Source organism: Hirundo rustica, chromosome 12 (genome assembly GCF_015227805.2).
Source record: "Hirundo rustica isolate bHirRus1 chromosome 12, bHirRus1.pri.v3, whole genome shotgun sequence".
Lineage (NCBI taxonomy): Eukaryota > Metazoa > Chordata > Aves > Passeriformes > Hirundinidae > Hirundo > Hirundo rustica.
Window position 1 is genome coordinate 6960384 of NC_053461.1, and position 20682 is coordinate 6981065.

The following is a 20682-nucleotide window of genomic DNA, read 5'->3' on the forward strand; positions in this document are numbered from 1 at the left end:
TAATGTCACTCATGCAGAGAAATAAATAAAAAAAAAAGGATAATGTGATGTCATATTTATAGTGGCTGTTTCAGGAAGCAGGTTCCTGATCTGCAGTAACAAGGTCTGTCCCATGGTCAGGGAGGGAAAATACCTTAGAAATAGTCCTCCATCAGGAAAGTTGAGTTTTCCCTATTTTCCCCTTCTTTTGTCATCTGAGAATCTTTTTTAGCTCTGTTACAAATTATTGTATTGTAATTCTGAGTGCATTTTTCAAACTTGTTTCATAGGTGCATAGGAATGGACTAAAAAGTATTGTACTGTGAGAATGGCTTTAATCAAAACCTATCAGTAAAACAAAAGCCTTTCACAGGCAACACTAGTGACATAAATTTTCTCACAAAGCTCCAGTTTCTAACCAAGTTGGAATTCTGGCTTTTAGGGAGCTACAGGGCCCTCCTGAATTGATCTATTAACAGGGTTTTGTTAACATTTTGATCAAACTACTGACAGCTGAGTAAATGAACTCTTGATTTTTAGTGATGGGTAAATTAATCCGTATCAAAATGTTCTAGGTTGCCAGTGTAGGCTGGAAAAGTAATGCTTCTCTTTGTCACAGTGAAAGTTTGCAATAACAGCTGTGTGTCACAGTGAAAGTTTGCAATAACAGCTGTGTATATTTTGTATTTATCTGTTCCCCTTCCCCTCTTACCTATAGTTGCTGATGTTTTTTTTATTAACTTGGTTTCCTATTATGGCAGCAGCTCTGAATAAATATGAGTTAGGCTGGCCTCTTATTTATGTGCATGTCCTTAGAATGTGACTGTAAAATATTCATTAATTCTAGATTCCTAGGGCCATGTTCAGACACACACATCTCCTCCCTAGTGAAGAAAGAGAGACACTCAAGTGAGATTTTTATGACTTTCACTGTAGACCCAGTGTTTGAAAACAGGGTGCAGAGATGGAAACCATTGCCTGTCAGTCTCTGAATGTGGCCTGGAGGAGAGACAATGCTCCATACTTTGCTTTCCAGAACACCTGGAAATCTGGGATTCTGATTTCTTACAATACACTGAATTTGATGCCATTGTTAACCAATCACTCGTAGTGTTAATGACAAAATCTGCTGCTGCTTTCTAAACACAACCCTTTTGTCCTGCAGCCCTGAATTTCCAGGAGGGTGACCAGAGGAGCTGTGTGAGGCACTGTTGCTTTTTTATCTTCTTTTCTGCTAGAGTCAGAATTAAATGCTCAAGAGATGGTGTTTCATGTTCAGACTCAGATGTTTATTAATTCTTATCTACATTACAGTATCACAAGTTGTGAGCTCTGGCTAACAAAGTAGAAAATGGCTCTATCTCTCTGCAAGGCCTTTTAAGGATAAATTGTCCAACCAAGAAATGACACCTGAATAATTTTTACTTTTAACCCAATAACCAACCACCCGTGGCCCACAATGTGGATTTTTCTACCCAATTACAAAATCCCACCCAGATCCATGAAGGAGAAGGTGAAAAAGAAGGACTAAACCTCCATCTTGCTTTATGTGTATATTACTGTGTTCTAAACCCTTAAACTCTGAGTTTTGCACCCTGTGATATCACACGCTTTTATTCAAACTCCACACCCACAATCCCAGTGCTGTCACTCAATTTTGGGAACCTTCTCCACAGCCTCAGGTCAATGCAGTGTTTGCTTGGGGGTCAGTGCCTGGCAGCACAGAAAGCCTGGAATCCTCAGTGCCCAGGGTTCCAGCAAGGCAGGAGCAGCAGGCTGTGCCTCTGCCCATCCCGGAGCAGGAGCGCCACTCGTGCAGCCACTCCCTCCAGGAACACGCAACACCTGCGTCAGGGACACCGCAGAGGTGACAGATGTGCAGCAGCTCTGGTGCCTATAAAAATACCAGTGCAAACACTCTGCAGCTAAAGAAGGGCTGCTTCTCTGTAGTGTTCTTGATCAAAACCATTCTGGGGGTTGTGCTGTGGGAGCATGGTCGAGGCCAGGACTCCCAGAACTGAAGAAGTTCCCTGGCATGAAGGATCTCTTCACAGCCAGCACTGAAATGGAACATCCTAGAATGGCCTGGGTTGGAAGGGACCTTAAAGCTCATCACATTCCCACCCTCCTGCCGTGGGCAGGGACACCTTCCACTATCCCAGGTTGTTCCAAGCCCCGTCCAGCTTAGCTTTGTAACTTCCAGGGATCCAGGAGCAGCCACAGCTTCTCCGGGTACCCTGTGCCAGGGCTTCCACACCCTCACAGAAAGTATTTCTTCCCAGTGTCTAATGTAAACCTACCTCCTGTCAGTCTGAAACCATTCCCCCTTGTTCTGTCTCTCCAGGCCCCTGGAAAAAGTTTCTTTCCATCTTTCTTTGGGCTCCTAGCAGGTACTGGAAGGCCAAAATGGACTTTCTGTGCACCTAAGACAGAGCTGTACCGCTGAACTCTCTAGGACTATTGGAATCCTGGAAAACTGGGAGAAGTAGAAAATAAACCCTAAGCCAGAGAAACCAGCAGAAAACTCATTTCTTTGTGTGCTTTTTTCTTTCATCAGAAAGGAAATGCTTCCTGAAGCACTTCAAACATTTGCTCTGCCTAATTTTTAACCCTTTTTTCCAGGCCATTTTGTATTTTTTCAAAGTAGAATCCAGGCTAATGCAAGGAGAGGAACCATACATTATTGAATAATGGGGCAGTCAAAATAATGGCCACAATGTGAGTCTCATTCAGAAATAAACAGGCAATAGGAAGTGCTGGAGAGCATTTCTCGATACCTCGGGGAAGTTAAACAGCTCAGATCTCAGTAAGTGTAACTTTCCTCTGTTGTGTTTCAGCTGATGAGCATCCTCCTTCTGGCCCTACTGAGTGTCTGTCCTGCCTCGCCTTTTTCACCACTAAATCAGAGGCAAAACATCAGGTTCAGGTTTTTAGGCCATTTCTAATGTAAACCTCTCATGCATTGGCTTTCATGTTCTCACAAAACCACAGAAGGAAGAAAATAAAACCCCAAAAAACCAAACAAAACTGAAGGACAACCCAGTGCAGGGGCTAATGACTGAAAAATGAAAAAGGGAAAAGGGAATGAAGATGTGAAAGTGAGAAACACAGAGTTAGAAAGGAGAGGGTGCAGGCAGGTGTTCAAAGGCCAACACTGCTAAGCAGTAACAGGAGTTATTTCTAGAAAAAACACCCTCCAGACATTAACAGATGTGGTCACAGTGGTGTGAGGGCAGAGGCAGCGAGTCAGGAGGTGCAATGGTGTATGGCCCTGAGCTCTGTATGTGAGACAGGGATTGCTGGCAGGAATCCCTGTGGTTGGATTTTAGTTCCACAGGAGCACAGGAGCTGCCTTTTCTGACCTGGTGCTGCTCTGCCTGGTGCCAAGGCTCCTGAACTTCACTGGGGTCATGTCTGCGGGGGTTAAATGGCTGGATTTGACCTCAGAGACTTTTCCAACCTCAGTGATTGTACGAATCTGCAATGCAGAGGCCACTGGGGACCTGTTGGACTCTTCCGAACCGTGTGGTCTTTATGTCATCTCACAAAATGCCATCCTGGGAGCACGGCTTTGGCAAACTCAGGGGCACTGTGCAGGCTCCTCCAGCCCCCTTCTACAGCACACACAATCCCTTCACAATTTACACGTGTCAAATAAATGAGTGATCAAGCCTGTAATGAGTTGAAAAATGTGCCCATGCCTGCGGCAGTGAGGACTGCTGGGGGGCACTGCTGGCTGGCTGTGTCCCCCCAGCCATGGAAATAAAGGCTGCTGGCTGCTAAAGAGGGTGCTGGGAGCCACCCTGGGGCTGCTCAGGGGACCCCCGAGGCGGCCAGGCTAGGGCAGGAAGCTTCATTATAGCCTGGATTCACTTCTCATTCAAAATCACAGAAAACCAAACTCCTCCTCCTGAACAGAAGCCTTTTTTTTTTTTTCCCTCCCCATGTGAACTTAACTGTTTCTTGCTCCTACTTAAAGCTAGATTTTGGCATAAGTTAAAGCACTGTGGATATATTTTTTCCTTTTTCCCAGCAGAGGCTGGAGGATGTGGGTCAGCATGGAGGGGAACAAATCACCCCTTCCCACTCAGCTCTGTCCTAGGGCCTCACTCATACGTGCCAGCTCACTTTAGCGCCTCTTAAAACTCTGCAAAACAACATCCAGGGTCGGCAAACACAGATCCAGCACATAAAAAGCAGGTCACCTCTCAGGAGCACACGCAGATCCCATGCAAGCCACCTTCTAAAATTAGAGGAGGTGTTGTTCTTTTGTTTGTGTCACAGACAGGTTGTTTCCATAAGGAAGAGCGGATCCCGACCCGAAAGTGAGCTCTAACACACGCGGTCCCTGCTGTGAGGGACGAGGAGTTGCTCTGCGTGCAGACGGACAAACCCTGACCGGCGAGTGCTGCCAGCGGTGTCCTCCAGCTTCACTCTGCCTGCAGCAGCCCTGGGACGGGGGAAGTGCCGGGGACAGCTTCTGCTCCGCTCTGCCCTTCTGCTCCCCAGGCCGTGCGAACTGCTCCGCATCCCAGGTACGCTCTGCAGAGCCTCAGTTCTGGCGCGTCAAACGTTTCGCTTGTCTTGGGTTTGGCCGCTTTATTTCTGAAGGCAAAGCAGAGCAGTAGTTTGGAGATAAACACAATTCGAGATTGCTCCGGAAATTGATTTGCCTAGATCTCTTCTGTAATTCTAATATTACTAGATAGGCCATCATCAGCTGTTAAGAATACAGTCATCTGAAAGAAACTCGTTTGTGCAAGGATTTTGGTTTAAAGTAGTTTTTGACAAAAGCTGAAAGGGCTTAAATGTAGACCTCTAATTTTTTCCTTTCCTGCTATACTACTGCACAATTAAGCTCTTACTTTTGTTGATTTTTATATTTCCTGAATGTGTTGGAGTAAAAGTTGAAGAATATGTCAAAGTAAAACCTGAGGTGTTGGGAAGGTAATGTAAGTACGAGTTTATTTCTAAAAAGAGCAAATAAAAAGTCTGGCAGAAGTTAGTTGTATATTCTTTGACAAAGGAGAGCTCTGCACTGGTGTTTGTTTCACAGCCTTGGAGAGCTCAGGGGCCATGGCTGACAGAGGGACGAGGTCTCACCTCCTGCTCAAAAGCAGCCCAAACCCCAGAGAATTTCGGAGGACTCAATGCAGAGGCTGGAGAGCTGTAGGAACACGGGGCCAGGCTCTGTCCTGACAAGTGCAGACACAGCTCCTGCTTTTGCCTCGCTCTGGCAGAGCTGAACAAGGTCCAAAGTGTTGGTGTGAGGCTGCCTCAGCACCAGTGCAGACCTGCCTTGCACAAGGTTATTGCTGCAAGACACTGCTAAAGCTCTTCTGGCCTCAGGAACTGAGGGAAAATGGGTGATAGTTCCACAGTTTTGATAATTGTTAAATGTTTCTAGTGTTTGCTGTATGAAATGCCAGGGGTGTTTTTTCTTGTTCTGATGATTGCCTTCTCTTACAGTCCCACTGAGAGAAGGGTTTAGTGTGTAGGAACTTTAAGAAGAACACAATGAGAGATGTGGAGGAAAGGGGAGAAATGGGGTCTTTAGGAACAGAAGGGAAAGGAGAAGGCTGGAGTGGGAGGATGCTAAACGAAATGGAGTAATGTGAACACCAGAAATTATTTTCAAAGAACAGAGATATGAGGACTCCCTTCCAATGACTAGTGAGAAGCTTGCTTCAGCTTTTTAAGGCTGGATTTGTAGCCCTACAAGGCACACGTTTAGGCAATTGTCCCTCAAAAGAGCCCTGAAAGGGAGGGAATTTTAGTTCTAAGCTTCCTCTTCAAGTGTACCCCAAAATAATCAATGAGTATAAAATCAGTGCTAAAAGGAAATCTGAATTTGTGAGTGTCCAGCTCCGTTTTTTTGTCATTAATGAAATTTTGATTGACATGCTGAATCCTGGCCTATAAAGGGGTCACAACACAGCAACACTTACATCGGCTGAGTGGCAAAAGTAGAATAAATCTATGGCTTTACTTTTCCAAGCTCTTTAGGACCAACTTTCCTCGTGTAAGAGTTAGCAAAGAAATAATCCATGCATGCTTATTGCTTCTTTCATGCTTGTGTGATTTTAATGATAATTAAATAGTACATGTCTGAGATCCAAAGGCAAACCAGAGTCAAGCATGCCTGACTCATTTCTCCTCTCTGAACAAAAATGGGAAACATCAAACCTCTGTGCGCGGCTGTCTGATGTTCTGGAAGGCTCATAGCTTTACCCTGCTCTCTCATGTAGATATCCTTAGGTAGATACCTGATCCTTGCTGAATTTTGTAGTGATTGGCTACAGGAGAGGAAAAAATGTGTTCTCTTGTGCACGGAGAGGATTTCTTGATGGTCTGAAACGTGCAACTGGGCTTTTCTTTCTGCAAAATGCATTGAAGCAGGTCTGGAAATATGATTTGCCTTTTCTCATGACATGGGGCAGTGAAATAGGGATGCAGGAAAACTGATGTAAGCAGCATAAAAGAATCTCTGTTAATGCAACATTTTCTTGGTTATTTGTGAGACCCACTCAGAATGTTGCTTTACTCCTGTACGTGGTGTCCCTGTGCACACGCAGCTGCTTTGGTACTGAGTGCTGGTGTGGATGGATCAGGACTAAATGATGAAATAATCCATGGAAAAAGCAGGTTTCATTAGGGATGGCACCTTCTTGTGTGTGCTCATAAAGCTGAACACTGGAAGCACTTTTAACACAAGCTACAGGATTGTAACACTTGTGCAGATGTTTTGAAATATGTATTATTAGTTTTATTTTCCAGCTTTGTCTCTTAGGGATCATGCTGCTCCATGTGTCCTTTCATCTGTCCCTTGTAATAATTTATGGAGCCAAGTCTCAAAGGTAGGACACACCAGTCATTTATGTTCTCTACAGGGAAATACACAGACTGATGCTGTATTAAAGAATGCAATATGAGTTCAACCTGTGCATAAATGGACCCACAAAAGAAAGCCCCAGATTCACCTCTCAGTTAAATTTTCTCTCTGTCAGTTTTCAGACAACCATCAGAGAGGGATGAACTCATGATGCAGAATGGTGATAGAAACATTGAAAATAATTCAGTCAACAACCAAGCTCGAGCATGCTGGAAAGCAGGCTTCAGTGGCTGCTGTTTCCAGGGGTGAATTTGAGCTGGAACTCTGTCCAGCACTGCATTTCTTGCAGCAGCAGAGGCTGGGGCGATGTGACTCCGGGACTGCAGTGTGACAGGGAAACGTTGCCCTCCCTTCCCCATTCCCCCTCTGGCTTCTCAAATCATTATAAATGGGTTTTCTCTCTGTATTGGGTATGGATAAAGAGTACCTGAGAATTGTGATCTTATTTTCCTTCCTGCTTTTTTTCCCATTCGGAAGCAAGTGCTTTTTGTTTGTTTACAAACTGCTGGATCCATTTTTTTGCTGTTACATAGAATATGGTAAATCCAGCTGGGCACTTACATTCAGTTAACCACAAGAAGTCTTTCACCTGGCAAGCATGCACCATTTGAAATATTCATTCCTTCCCAATCCTGAACCAAAATTCTCTCTATGTAGAAATGCATTTCGTTGCATTTTCTTGAGAGACATCTTGTTGGCAGCTCTTAAAAGCAGTTAAAAAAGGGGAAACATTTATTCATTGCCATTGATCTATGGTAAAACTAATTTACCAACCAAGTAACTTCTGGTTGTAATGAAGTGATCTCAGTTACAAAAGGTGACCTTCCTAGGAGCAGGACATTTTCAGGTACAAGTCACCTGCCATTTTGCAAGATAAAACACAAAGATTGCATCTGTAGAGAATGAATTTTTAGATAGCATCGGTGACTCAGAGAGAAGCTGATTACAGAGTCTGCAAGAGGAGATGCAGCCCTTGCCACAACTCTGTGTGGATCCCAGGGCTGATCAGTGTGAGAAAGAGATGATTATGCCAGAAGCCTTGAGTTCAGTTCAGAGACCACTTGGAATGCAGGAGGGGTAATAAACCATAGGTGAGATGAGATAAAGACTGGCTGTTCAGCAGCTCCTCTAGTACAAGGGCTCTGGAGGCATTGCACGAGCCTGATGGAGTCAGCACGCGTACGTGGGGAAATCCGGGGTGAACCTGGGGACCTGATTCCCAGAGGATATCAAAGTTTCCCTGCTCTGAGGCAGAGAAGTGTTACAGGGGATAGAAATGTGCTGAGGACACAGCTGATTTTGAGCACGGTTTTGCTGGTTTTGCCGTGCAGAAATACTGCTGGGGCATTTGAAGCGCAGTGACCACAGGGAGACTTCAAGCAGGTGTCACATAACTGGGGTGTGATCGTCCATCCTCCTGTTCCACTGCCAGATTCCATGGTCAGGGGTGGCCACTGTGGACAGGCCGAGGGTGACAAGGACGATTTCACTGTGCCTGGCAGGGGAACAGCAGAATCTTTCACTGGTCTGGTAAATGGGCTCATCTGACAGCCCTGCTCCATTCAAAGCTTCCCTGAGGATCCTGTGGCAACAAGTTGTGTAAACACAGGAGGCAAAGAATGTTTTCTGTGATTCCCAAGGTGGGGAGCGGGCACACCTCGCTGCAGATGGCACAAGGGGCACTCAGGGAGCAGGCCTGGGTCTGGAGGCAGCACACTTTGATGCCTTGGGAAGGCTTGTCTGGAATGGAGACTGGACAAAGCTGGAGAATAAAGCAGATATTTATTGAAAGGCCTTTAGGATACACCTTGGGCAGGACAAGAGCCTGGCCAGGGCTACACCCAAGATGGACCCAAAATGGTCACAAAATGGACAAATGGTCACGAGGTCTCACACTTTGATCAGTTTTGGTCCATACTGGGGTTTAATTGTCCAGTTACAGCTTCAGGTTGTGAGGTCCCGTCCTTCTTATTCCTCCCTTCACTCCACCCTTGTTTGTGCTTTTGGGCTGAAAGCTGTCCTTGGTGTGCAGCAGGAAAAGGATTTGTTTTGTGTCCCTGCTGTGTGCAGAGAGCTGAGTGACACTGAATGTGAGCTCAGAACTGCACCCCTGGGCAGCACAGAATCTGAAAATCATGAAAGCTCAAACTTAAGGCATCACTTTGCCTGCAGGATTCCTGCTTTGGGGCTGATAAGGGACAGGAACTGCATGACAGAATTCCTTTGTGGAGGGAAAAGGGGTGGGGAGCAAGATAATTGGGAAATGCTGGCCTGGACAAGTGTCTGTGGTAGCAGCCAGGAGGAAACTCTCTACCTTCGCCTTTTCCTGGCAGCAGCAGCAGCAGCAGCAGCACCGCTGCCCTGACTCACTTGAGAAGATCGATGACTGGTACATTTTTTACCCCTGACTTAACTCTTGCAAGAACCCTGGAAACAGCAAAATTAGCACATTTCCTTGATATTCTGGGGCCTTGGACACTTACTGAAGCAAAGATCATTGACTCAGTTTTCAGCTGGCCCGGGCTCTCGAGGGATACTGGTAGGACAGAGCTTCTGGGGCACTCCCCTGTTTGAGTCTCCTCACTCTGACTGAAGTGCTCAGGCATGCCAGAAGGAAGCTTTTTTATTTAAAAGAACTATTCTGGAGCTTGGAATTTTAATTATTTTTAATCAACTTTTGATTAAATTGTTGCTATTAAATAAAGGATTCATCATGTGGAAAAGACCTTTAACTGGCTGGGAATAACTGCTAGAGAGTGTGTTTATTTCTTTCAGTTTCAACCTGCTGCTGTTAAACTTTGGGTTTCTTTTCCTGAAGAAACACGGGGAGGAGGGGGCACATAAATCAAAATTTTACCCTGAATTAATTCCCTTGTTCTGAATTGCTTAAAACATTTGATCTTTTTTCACTATAAAATTTCAGGATAGAAGGATCATTAACATTAAATGAAATGCAAAGGTGTTTGTCGAACAGGAGATGGAAGCTTCTCTTCATGTGACACTTTTCTTGTTTCACAGCTGAATCTGGCCTGTTGTGGCTGGGTGTGATGTAGCAGCACTGCAGCCAGGACTGGTGGAGAGCTGCACTCGGTGTGATTGAAGGGTTTTTTTTTTTCCTGCATGGTGAAAAAGGGTATCCTCTCCCAGCAAAAATAAATTACACCTAATGCCAATTTTATCAGCCGTCAGTTTTTGCCTGGAAAAGAATACGAGAGCTAAGAAAACTTAATTGGAGCCATTTGAATGCAGTTGGAACATGTGACAGCAAAATGTTCACTCCTATTACAGCAGACAGTTAAAAATGTATTTTTTTTATCACCCCATATTGAACTGAACATCCTCAGATCCATGCCAAATGCACACCTTGGAAATGAGGGGTGACAGGCTGACCATTTTCTTCCACTCCTAGTTATTTGTTTTCTAGCAATGTGGCTGAGGAGCTTTCAGGAACTGTGCAGCATCCCTGTTCCTCAGCAAAAAGCAGCATTTGTGCCGTGCTGGAGCCTTCAAACAGCGAAGGCACCTGCTCAGCAGTGTGCTGAAATGGCAATAATAAAAAATAAATGCTTCTGCCTCCTTCATAACACTACCAAACCCTTCTTTTCTCCAGGAAAGTTTACGGAATTCTAATTCATCCTGTGCCCAGACTGGCCATAAAAATACCTCACACAGGTTACAAGAGAACCCTTTGTGTTGTAACAAAGGCCTTAATTTTTGTTCCTGTTTGCCTTGGAGTTCCCAGTCATTTTTATTTATTTGTAATTGACTTACAGCTCTACCCCTAACAAAAATTCACCAATGTAAAGGCTTGATGTGTAAGGTTCTGGTCATTACATTTGCTTAGATTTGTAAAGCTCACCTGTAGGAGAAGTGTGTCTATAAAAGAAAAATCCTAGGAATGTATAAAACTTGTTTTGGTAAAGTTTGAGTTGAGCGAGTTTGTTGGCTACTGGGTTGATCAGTGATCTTCAGGAGCAATGGCTTTTGGTTTCTTTTCCCAGCCTTGATGTTGAGGAACTTGGTTATATTTTGAATTTCAGTGTTGTTAAGTACTTTCAAACTTAATAGTAAGGTGTTATTTGTGGCTGCAGCCATTACAAGGCAGATACTTTGCAAACACTCAGGAAATTCCTAATTCAAGTGAGAAAGGAAGGAAACAGGAAAAAAAAAATAGAATTAAGCCAGATCTAAGTAACACAAATAACACACCAAGGAAAGGTCTGTAAGAGAATTCTCTCTGGGAGGGGAGCAAGGCCTGGATGTCTTCCAGGGTTTCAACACGAATGGATCATTCATGGCAAGTCTGGTGGAGGGAACACAGGGCTCCCTCCCTTCCCCTAATGGAAAATCTCTGTAATTCTGTCAGGCACTGTGTGACCTGTAATTATGCCCCTGTGCTCTTCTATTAATTTATACTCCTGCTTTACTTTGCTTGTGTCCAATAACATCCATATTATGATGCAAATTCACCAGCAGCATGAAGGCCAAGTTCCAAGTAAGTGTTCCTAAGGGAGTTTTTGTCATACCTGTTCAGATCACGAGTCAGGGGAAAAAAAGAAAACATTCAAACCATTAATTTAACGTGTTAGTACAGATCTGGATTCATTAATAAAATACAAACTTGCTGATGACCAAACTGGTGCTAACTTAGGTTTCATTAACCTGTGTGAGAGGTTTATTTCTCCCTGTGCCTCTCCTGGATCTTCTCATGGAGTAAAATTCCCAGAAGGAGCATGGCTCTAATGCAACCCTGCATCAAAAAAAATGAAGTTTGTATGTGTAGACCACTTGGTTATTTCCAAAGAAAATGAACATGATGGTCTTAATGTGTTCAGCAGCTTTTTTTCTTAAGAAGGGTGAAGAAAATTTGTGTCTTTGGACATTTCCTTTCATAGGATTGCAACTGAGGCACTACAAAATTTGAGTATTTTGTCTCAAAATACCTTTTTCTTTGTAAGGATAGCAGTCAACTCTTGTCTCTGTGTCTGGAATTGCAAGAAACATCCCACACAACCCCAGAACGGTTTGGGTTTGAAGGGTCCTTAAAGATCATCCAGTTCCAACCCCCTGCCATGGGCAGGGACACATTTATCTGCAAATCAACATCACACCTTCCATTTGTCCTTCTGCCACCCTCGGGTTTCACCGTGTGTGCGCACGGGGGAAAGCGCAGGGTCCGTGTCAGGGAGCCGAGGGAGCAGGAGGCACCAGGGGTAATGATCCGGGGATGGCCCCGCATCTCCTGTTTCAGACCTGTTAAAACAATGCCCCTCTCTTTTCCCCTGGCAACAAGTTCTAGGAATGTGTTACCTGCTGTAATTTTTAGCCGTTTGCACCTGGAATTGATTTTTCCTAATTCCCTTTTTGGGGAGTTGGTGAATTTAATCAGCGTTTGATCCGATCTGCTCTCCCTGCACGGTACTTAATCCTAACTGGCTCTGGCGAAGTTGTTTCAGCTGTTGGCCCTTTAAATCTCTTTCTAGACATTTCTCCCTCTGCTGTAGTTGGTAAAATAGGAGTAAACCTGTTGTCAGGAGCACGGGGCAGCCATGGAAGCTGTTCCCGGGGGAGCGGGCAGGGGCTCCGGCCAAAGTGCCCCCAGCATTCCCCAGCGAGGGAGGGTCAATAATGACCTGCAGGGCCGATCCATGGCTTCGGTGTTTCCCTTCCCCACTGTGCCCGCACCGAGCCGAGCCGGGGGGGCCAGGCAGGGCTCCCAGCCCGGACCGCTCGGAGCTGCCGAGTTTCGAGCTGTTGTCGCTCTCCGGCTCCTGCGGCCCCCTGCTCCTGCCGCTCCCTCCGTGTCCTTGTGCCAAGGGCCGCTTCCTTGGCCGCCCTCCGCTCGCCGCGATAATTAAACGACTTTGCCGTCGTAAACCAGAATCGGGGAGAGTGCCAGAGAGGCGTGAAACTTTTCCGCCGTGACTTTGGCCGTCACCGCCCCCTGCCCGCTCACGCCCCGTCTCCTCCCTCCCTCCCTCCCGCTCTCTCCACTGCCCCCGACGGCGGCTCCGGCTGTCCCTGCGCCCACCCCTTCTCCCCCCCGCAAAAAAACCCCGATCCGTTTTGATATGTCCTTCAGGAAAGTTCTTTATTTACAAGGGGGGCGCCGGGGGTTCCCCCCTGTTTACACACAGCTTTGTAAAATTAGCCAACCCCCTGACAAAAACGCAAAGGAATGGCTGAAAAATAAATAAACCTCTCCCACCCTCCGAGGCGGAAAGGCTCCAAGCCAGCGGGGTTCTGCTCCCCCCCGGCCCGGGGCTCAGGCGATCCTGCTGTAGAACTCGTCGAAGTCCCTCTCCATGAAGAGCTCGCTCTCGATCACATCGTCCTCCGAGGGGAAGTACTGCTGGCTCTCCTCCTGCGGGGAGCCCGCGGCCGCACCGCCCCCGGCCCGGGCGGGCGGGGAGCGGGCGGCGGGCCCGGGCTCCCCCGCGCACTCCATCAGCGCCCCGCGGGCGTTCTCCAGCACCCCCAGGTACGAGTCCATGTCCAGCGGGTCCATCTCGCAGTCCGACCCGCCGCTCTCGGTGCCCACTGAGTCCGAGCGCAGGTGCATGAGCTGGTACTTCTCCCGCATCAGGAACTGGTTGGTGTTGCGGGGCGCCCGCATGCCCGGCGCCCGCCGGCCCAGCACATTGACGGGCCGCAGGGAGAGCAGCACCCGCGGCCGCGCCGGGCGGTGGCAGCGGCGGAAGGCGCAGCAGTGCTGCTGCTGCAGATGCTGGTAGTGCTGGAAGTGGCTGTGCGTGCGGCTGCCCAGCAGCTTCCGCGCCCCGCCGGGGACCCTCTCGCGCCGCCCGGGCGGCCAACGGGAGCGGCTGCCGCCCCGCCGGGGCTCGCCGCCCTTCAGCGGCGTCGGGGAGGCGTCCCCCGGCGCCCCCTCGCCGCGGGCGGGCTCCCAGGGCGGGCACACGATGAACTCCGCGCGTCGCAGCATCGCGGTCCCTCGGCCTCTCACATGCTCCGAGCCGCCGGGACGCCCCCGCCGCGCTGCTCCTGCGCCGTCGCCTCTCCGGCGCGTCTTCCTCTTCTCTCCGGGCTGAGCTGTCGCTTCCCAAGAGCCCTGCGGGGGCCTCTGCGGGCGCCTCTACCTTTTCACGATCCGCTCTGTTTTTTTCTTGAGCGGAGCCCGTTGGCAGCGCATAGCCTGGCTGAACGGCTGCGGGCTGCGGGGCAGCTTGACGGGTTCCAAACCGCCGCTTCGGAGATGGTCTCGCCTACTCCCCGGCTGGGCGCTGCCTGGCTGTCAGCGCTGCGCCGGGCACAGCGGGCCGGGGCAGGGCCCGGGAGCGAAGCGAGCGAGGGGAGGGGAAGGCGCCGAGGCTCAGGGACCGCACAGGGAACGAGCGCACCGCCCGCCGCCCCGCGCCCACTGCCGGGGCGCTCCCGCGCAACCCGTACTTATCACCTCCGGCGCAGTCCAAGTGCCGCCGCGCCGCGGGGGGGGTGCCGGGGCAGCACAGCCGCTCCTCAGCCGGCCTGTCGCCGCCAAACTTCAGCCTCCGCGCCAGGGAAGCATGGGGTTTCCGTGTCACCGCAGTCCGCGCGCGTATCTCCCGTGTTATCCCGAGTTATCCCGGGATCTCTCCCCCCCTTGGGCGCGCTTTAGCTTGGCTCAGAGCTGCGGGCGCATTTTGTTCATCCCCTATTCACGAAGGCCATTTACGCTCAGCTCCCGGCGCAAGCGGCGTTGCCCGCCCGCCCCTTGCAGCGGAGCCGCGCAAACCGCGTACGGCGCCCGTCCCTTGCAGCGGCGCTACGCAAACCGCTGCGCAAACCGCGTACGGAGCCCGTGAGGGACGCTGGGGGGAGGGCGGCGAAATGGCCGCGGGGGCAGCGGGGAGGGAGAAGGGGCGGCCTGAGGCCGGCACCGGGCGCTGGAGAAGCCGCGGTGCTCGGTGCCAGTGCCCGCGGCCACCCTGCCGCTGCAGCTCCAGGCTGCGGCCGGCGCCACCGCCAGGGAGCGGTGACCTTCCCACTGGTCCCACAAAATGGTGCCCGCGCCTTCCCCCTCAGTCGCTTCACGCCAGGGGAGTTCCCTCCTGAGGCTTCACGGTTTTTTTTTTTTTTTTTTTTTTTTTTTCTTCCCCTTCTTCCCTTTAACCTCTCCAGCTGAATCGGTGCTTTCCCATCAGTATAGAGTGAAAAATGAGAGCAGAGACATTCATTCTTGTAGTTCGAGGAATGCCCCAGTTACTTGTGTTGGGCCTTGGTCCCTCTACTACAAATTTCCCTTGATTTTCCAATCCGTTTTGGGTGTGGTTCGTTGTTTTTTTGGGGGTTTTTCTTGTTTGTTTGTTTGTTTTTAATTTTCCCTGTGTGTAACTGATCTGACAGTGACTTCCCTGTTCACCCCTTCCCCCTGGCCAATCTGTTCATGAAAAATAAGCTCAGTGTTGCCCAAATGCTCCCAAGTAAAGGCTGTGCATGAAGAAGGGCAGAAACTCCCATTTTATTACAATTTAACAGTGAAGGGCAAAGAAATACAAAAAATAGGGGGTGGGGGCAGGAACAAGGTAAAATCTGGATTTGGGCTAAGTAGGCAGTCAATGTTGCCAAAACCGAATTGCAAACGTTTGTCTGTTTCACTGCTTTAGAGTGTGTATTTCTAAGCAGTGCTTGTTTCAAATCCCATTCAGGAATTATATAGTATTCCATTTAAACTCAGCCGGTGTTTTATCACCTGTGTGTGTTACAAATGAAAGGCCAAAACGGAAGGAGCTGGCATTGGAGCAAGCAGCAGCTGTCTAAAATCTGCAGCCTCGGAGATCTGCAGGAATGTGAGAACAGGGGGCCGCTGCAGCGCTTTCAGAGTTCATGAGGATGTTTAGAAAGAAATGCTACATCATGTGGTAGAATCCACATCCAGAGTTGTCACAGGCTTTTTTCATAGATGTATTAGGCAGCAGTGTGGTTTGAATAAACTTCTGCCATTCCAACCTTCCCTCCTGGATACAGAACAACCCAGAACTCTGTGTTTGTACAGAGGACTCTGCCCTGGCAACCACACGCACCCAGTCTCTGCTGTCCGGCTGGTCAGCCCAGCTTAGTCTGGCCTCAGCTCCCGTTTTCTGTTTCTCTGAGTTTGGTGCAGATTGAGTCTGCATTCCTTTCGGCTGTTCTAGAAGGATGTAGGAAAATTTGTGAAGAAAGAAGCCTTGTGCTACTTTGTGCAGGCAAGAATTCCAGTTAATGTGCCTCCCTTCACGTCTGGATTATCTCTAATCCGCACATTGACACGGCCCTGCACAGACAAGTGAATTCATCCTGTACCCAGTCCTGCAAATCAAAACCTAAAGCTTTTATTGAAACCTTTATTGGTAGCCACATCTCGATTAGTAAAAAGGTTTTTAGAGCAATTTGAAATCATTACCTGGAGGCAGCTGAACCTGGCCTTCATTCCCCATGCTCTGTTCTGGGTTCAGGTATGCAGGCTGGGAAGAGCATCTACCTTCCTGGCTCACTTCTATTTTTCCCTGTCGAGACCCTTTTCACAGCTGTTTTCAGCACTGGAAAAGTGGAGGAAATGTTTCTGAATGTATCATGAAATGTTTTGTAATTTTTCAGTGGTTGCCACCCAGCAATATTTTTTCAAACCCCTAAGTTTCCTTTGACATGGGGGAACCCATCTACAAGTTGTTGTTGTTGTTTGTTTTAAGCAGCAGAGGAGGGGCTTCTGTTGTAGATACAGCCTCAAAAATTGGTATTTTGAGAGATTTAAGAGTGTTCCTTTAATGGAAGTAAGGTCGAGCTCCCGAGAAGAGTTCAGTAGAGGCCCTTGGTATCCAGTTACTGGGAGAAGCCCAGTGTCCTGATCTGCTGGGTTAGAACCGGATGGGGTTATCCAGGACACCCAGCACAGCTCCTGCCCGGCTTTGGGCTCTGGGCCCGCGGTTGAAGCCTGACCCCAGCCCACGGATCGGGCTCATTCCAAGCCCGTGCCCTCAGGAGTTTTCCCCGCGGCCGTGAGGGGAGCCGGGCCCGCCCCGTCCCCGCACGGGCCCTTCCCCAAGCCCCGCCCCCGCCCCGCCCAATCAGGGGCCGCGGGGCGGGCGCGCGGGAAGAGTTTCCCGGGCTGCCTCGCTCCACTGTGACGCGCCGCCCGCGTGACTCCTGCCCAATGGGCGACCGCCTTACAAAGTTCAATTGTGCGGCCGCAGAGAGCCGCGCGCTGATTGGCCGTGGCGCCGGCGGTGTTTCCGGCCATGCTGCGCCGGGCGCGATTGCATCATGGCGGGACGGAGGTGAGCGTCGGGGGCCACGGCCCGGGCCGGACGCTCGGCACCTCACGGCCCCGCCGGCCGGGCTTAGCTCATGCGGGCGGCTCCGAGACACGAGGGCGAGGCCGCTCCAGCGGCGTGTCGGGGCGCTTGGCGGGGGAGCCGGTGCTGCGCGGTACCTTTCGGGTGGCCCGGGCAAGCGGCGGCTCGTGGCCCGGCAGGTGCCTCTGCTGTCATGCGGTAGCGGTGTCCGGCCGGGCTGGCAGCTTCTCGGCGGCGTTTGGCGTTATAAGCTCGTGTTTCATGTGTACAACATCACGTTCATGTGTGTGTTTTACTCCCTGGGGGCTGCGCAGATTCTTTGCTTTTTCGGCAATTTAGGGGTTACTAGAGCAGATACTTATTAAAGGTTATGCAGGGCTTAATACTTAACAAGTTTTGGTTTCATTAGTTACTTGTACAAAGAATTTAAGGTCTCTTACAACGTGTGGTATGTCTTAAGCATTCCCCTCAGCATCGTTTTAATGGGTGGGGGTTGATGAATGTCCCCTTTTTATTGCTGCAGCTGCGGTGTCTTTGATATCTCCAGCAAACGTGTGCTTCCACACCCTGGGAGCCTTTTGGTAACTGCAGAAAGCGTTTTTATTCGGTTTGGTAGTAACATGCTTAGAAAGCAGCTGCCAGGTAATAGAATTTAGTTGTCACATAAAAGTAGTGTTCAGTAACTCAGCTGACACTGGTTTCTGAGATTTTATTAAAAAGACATAGTTCAAAGTTATTTCAAGATAACCTAGATTTCTTTTTTTTCCCCCAATGAAATGGTCCAGTTTTAATCACAGTAGTATGATGATGACAGAAATTTCTGAAGCCATCATGAGATACAGTGTAAAACTGGGCTCTTGCATAGCATGAAGCTTTTGTATCTAAAGACAGCATTAACTAATGGGTGTGCTTGTTGCTTTAGCAATGTTTTAATTGGCTTTTTTGGTATTAAAGGAAAACCTTGGAGGGGCACAGCTGGGGTAATGTTGTAGTTTTATTCCGTGTATAAGACACTAGCACAAGATTTTCAGACCCTTGTTCTGTACTTCAGCATTCTGTTCCCATCCAGCCATCCTTTTGTTTTAATCTTGGCTCTTTCGATCCCTTCTAGAAATGGAGAATTTGATTATCAGGTGAACAGTTTAGACTGATGTTACCCCAGAACAGTACCTAAAAAGGCAGAAATGGGGGCCAGGTGTGTATGGAAAGCAGAGCATTGTTTAATTTTGGAGAAGGCAGCTGTAGATGGGGAAAGGAGGGTCTTTGTCTTTGGAGGGAGCTTTGGTCTATTTCACGGAGTAGTTTGTGAGAGAAGGTGACTGGAACAAGAGTAAGAGACTGATCATAAACCCCTGGAAATCAGAAACCTTTTGTACACCTTTAGCTCATCTTGTGTCTTTATACATAGATTTTCACAGTCAACAAAATACCTCGAAATCCACTTTGTTTTAATTATGTATCTGATGTATGGAAAGTACAATAATATTTCTCAAATATGGGTTCATTTCATTCATAGTGGTGTTTTAATTGAATTTTTATTGATTAAAAATAATACTTAAAAAGCACATATGAACTTGCTTTTATGGTTTTAATGCATTTTTTTCTTGTAGATAAGACGCCCAGCTTAAGTCTCAGACTGCTGTAGTACAGTCTCCAAACTCTGACACCTTTGCTAGTGAATGTCGTTATCCTCTAGAAAAGTGAGTGTACTTCAAAAAAACTTGCTTAATGGTGCATTGTCTTAAACTCTTAACTCTTCTTGTTAGCAGAAAAGGAATAGAGAACCCTCCTTGTGCTTACTGATCCCTGTAAATGTGAAATGTTGTCTAAAAGTATGGGTCAATTAGATATGTTTGTATAATTTCTGTAATACAGTATGTGATGTTTTTGCTCAGTCTGTGTTCAAAGTAATGAAGTTGTCCTTGATTGTTTTGTGATTTAAAATACCTAGACTGGTTAGCAAGCTTTTTTCTGTGCTGTAGAGATATTCATACCTCTGTCTATAAAATGATTGCTAGATCTTGGCTTTTTTCCTCAGCTGAGGTTAAGCCATGATGAGATTTTCAATGCGCTTTTGCCTTTTAAGTCAGTCTGTTTAAAATTCTGGTTTGTAACTTGGAAAGAATAACCGGTAGTGATGGATGCATATTAATTCCCAGCAGTCTTTTTTTCCCCCCCTGCTTCTGGTGCAATAAACTCTGCTATTGCTGAGAGTGTGGATGGGTTTGTGCCCTGTGGTTACTGGACTCTGCTGTGCCCGTGCAGTGCTTCAGTTGGAGGATGGGCCCACAGTGACTCTGTGATTTATGCAGGGAGTCTGTGATCCGTGAGCAGCCTCCCCAGCCCGGTCACAGGCACACCCCAGAGCCCCAGCCTGCCTCTGCTTTGTGCAGTGATACACACCTTACAGCTGGCCAGTCTCCAAACCCTTTGCACATACCACTAATTTGAGAGGGCTGAGCTTGAGTCTGCAGATCCTTCAGCCTCAGGTCACCTGGCTTGTGGGAGATAAAAACTTTAGGGCTGAATTTTTTTTCACTTCCATTGTCTCTGTGATCAAATCACCGAGAAAGAATGGTGAAAACTCTCCTACAAGATGTGTGTAGAATAACTCAGTGTGCTCAGGTTGTTTGTTATCTCTCTAAAATACATCCAGGCCATGTCCATGTGTTCCTTGTCAGCCCCTGACTTCCCCTCCAGATGCTGTGTTGCATGTGCATCAGGTTGTGGGATTCTCAGTTATAATAATATGATCATGATAAAGGATAATTTGGGTTTATTAGTGGAGAGAATGATTTGTCATGAATATAGAAGCGGTGGAATTGGTCTGTAGCACATTTTTTCAGAGGGGTTCAGGCCTTGAGCTGGCAGTTTTTGTGGTGTTCTGGGTTTTGTGGTGTTCTGGGTTCCATCTTGGAATGTTTTGGAATTTCAGCTGTAACTGGAAGAATTGTCTTTATGCATTTGTCTTTGTTGCTGCTTTATGGTTAGTACTTACAAGCCTGAGTAATTCACAGGACTCAGGCCTTGTGCCATTACTTGTAATTCTCTGATTGATTGAAGCTCAAGGCTGTAGTAGCTATTTCAGGTGTAAGTGTGCTCAGGAGCAGCAGCACTAAACCGAGAGATGGAAGCACCCTTTTATTCTGTAGCATCATCTGTTAGAACCTTCATGACCAATTTCCTCCTGTTAGGGAGCTTCTATCTTAAGACACCTTTATTCCCCAGAGCTTTGTTTAGTTCTTGCCATGGTGTTGTACTGAAATTTGACCCCTTTCTGTCTCACAGCAGGTCTGGAACCAGGCAACTGGTGGTCCTAATTACATTGAGAATTCCTCTTCCCTGTGTTGTACAGCACTGGGGCTTAGTTTTACTCTACCTTTCAAACTCATGTTCATCTTTGCAGTGTTTTTTCAACTGTGCTCTCTGTAGTTGTGCTGCTTTTAGGGGCATCTGAGATTGCTGGCACAGCCTGATGGAAAATGCTCTTTTAAACATCTAATCAGTGTGAATAAATGTACAGTGAAAAGGAGCCCCTTCTTC

At 48.0% G+C, this 20682-nt stretch overlaps 2 protein-coding genes and 1 non-coding gene across 5 annotated transcripts in view; 2 read left to right on the forward strand and 1 right to left on the reverse strand.

Annotated features, from left to right (window-relative positions):
* Window positions 1-12935: 12935 nt before the first annotated feature.
* LOC120758282 (uncharacterized) lies at window positions 12936-14237 on the reverse strand. The gene has a single exon (XM_040076384.2). It carries the CDS (start codon window positions 13812-13814, stop codon window positions 13137-13139), a length of 678 nt encoding a protein of 225 aa, XP_039932318.1. The 5' UTR covers window positions 13815-14237; the 3' UTR covers window positions 12936-13136.
* Window positions 14238-17033: 2796 nt separating this feature from the next.
* IARS1 (isoleucyl-tRNA synthetase 1) overlaps window positions 17034-20682 on the forward strand; it is a 92974-nt gene continuing 89325 nt past the window's right edge. For 2 of the 3 annotated variants that reach the window (XM_040075989.2, XM_040075987.1), the window contains exons 1-2: window positions 17034-17121; window positions 18750-18839. The gene's annotated coding sequence lies outside the window, so the exon portion shown is untranslated. Of the gene's footprint in view, window positions 17122-17386; window positions 17423-18749; window positions 18840-20682 lie in introns of those variants that run through there. The other variant, XM_040075988.2, reaches the window with a different exon arrangement.
* On the forward strand, window positions 19369-19501 carry LOC120758513 (small nucleolar RNA SNORA84). Its single transcript, XR_005702927.1, has one exon. It is a non-coding gene; the product is annotated as a small nucleolar RNA SNORA84 (small nucleolar RNA).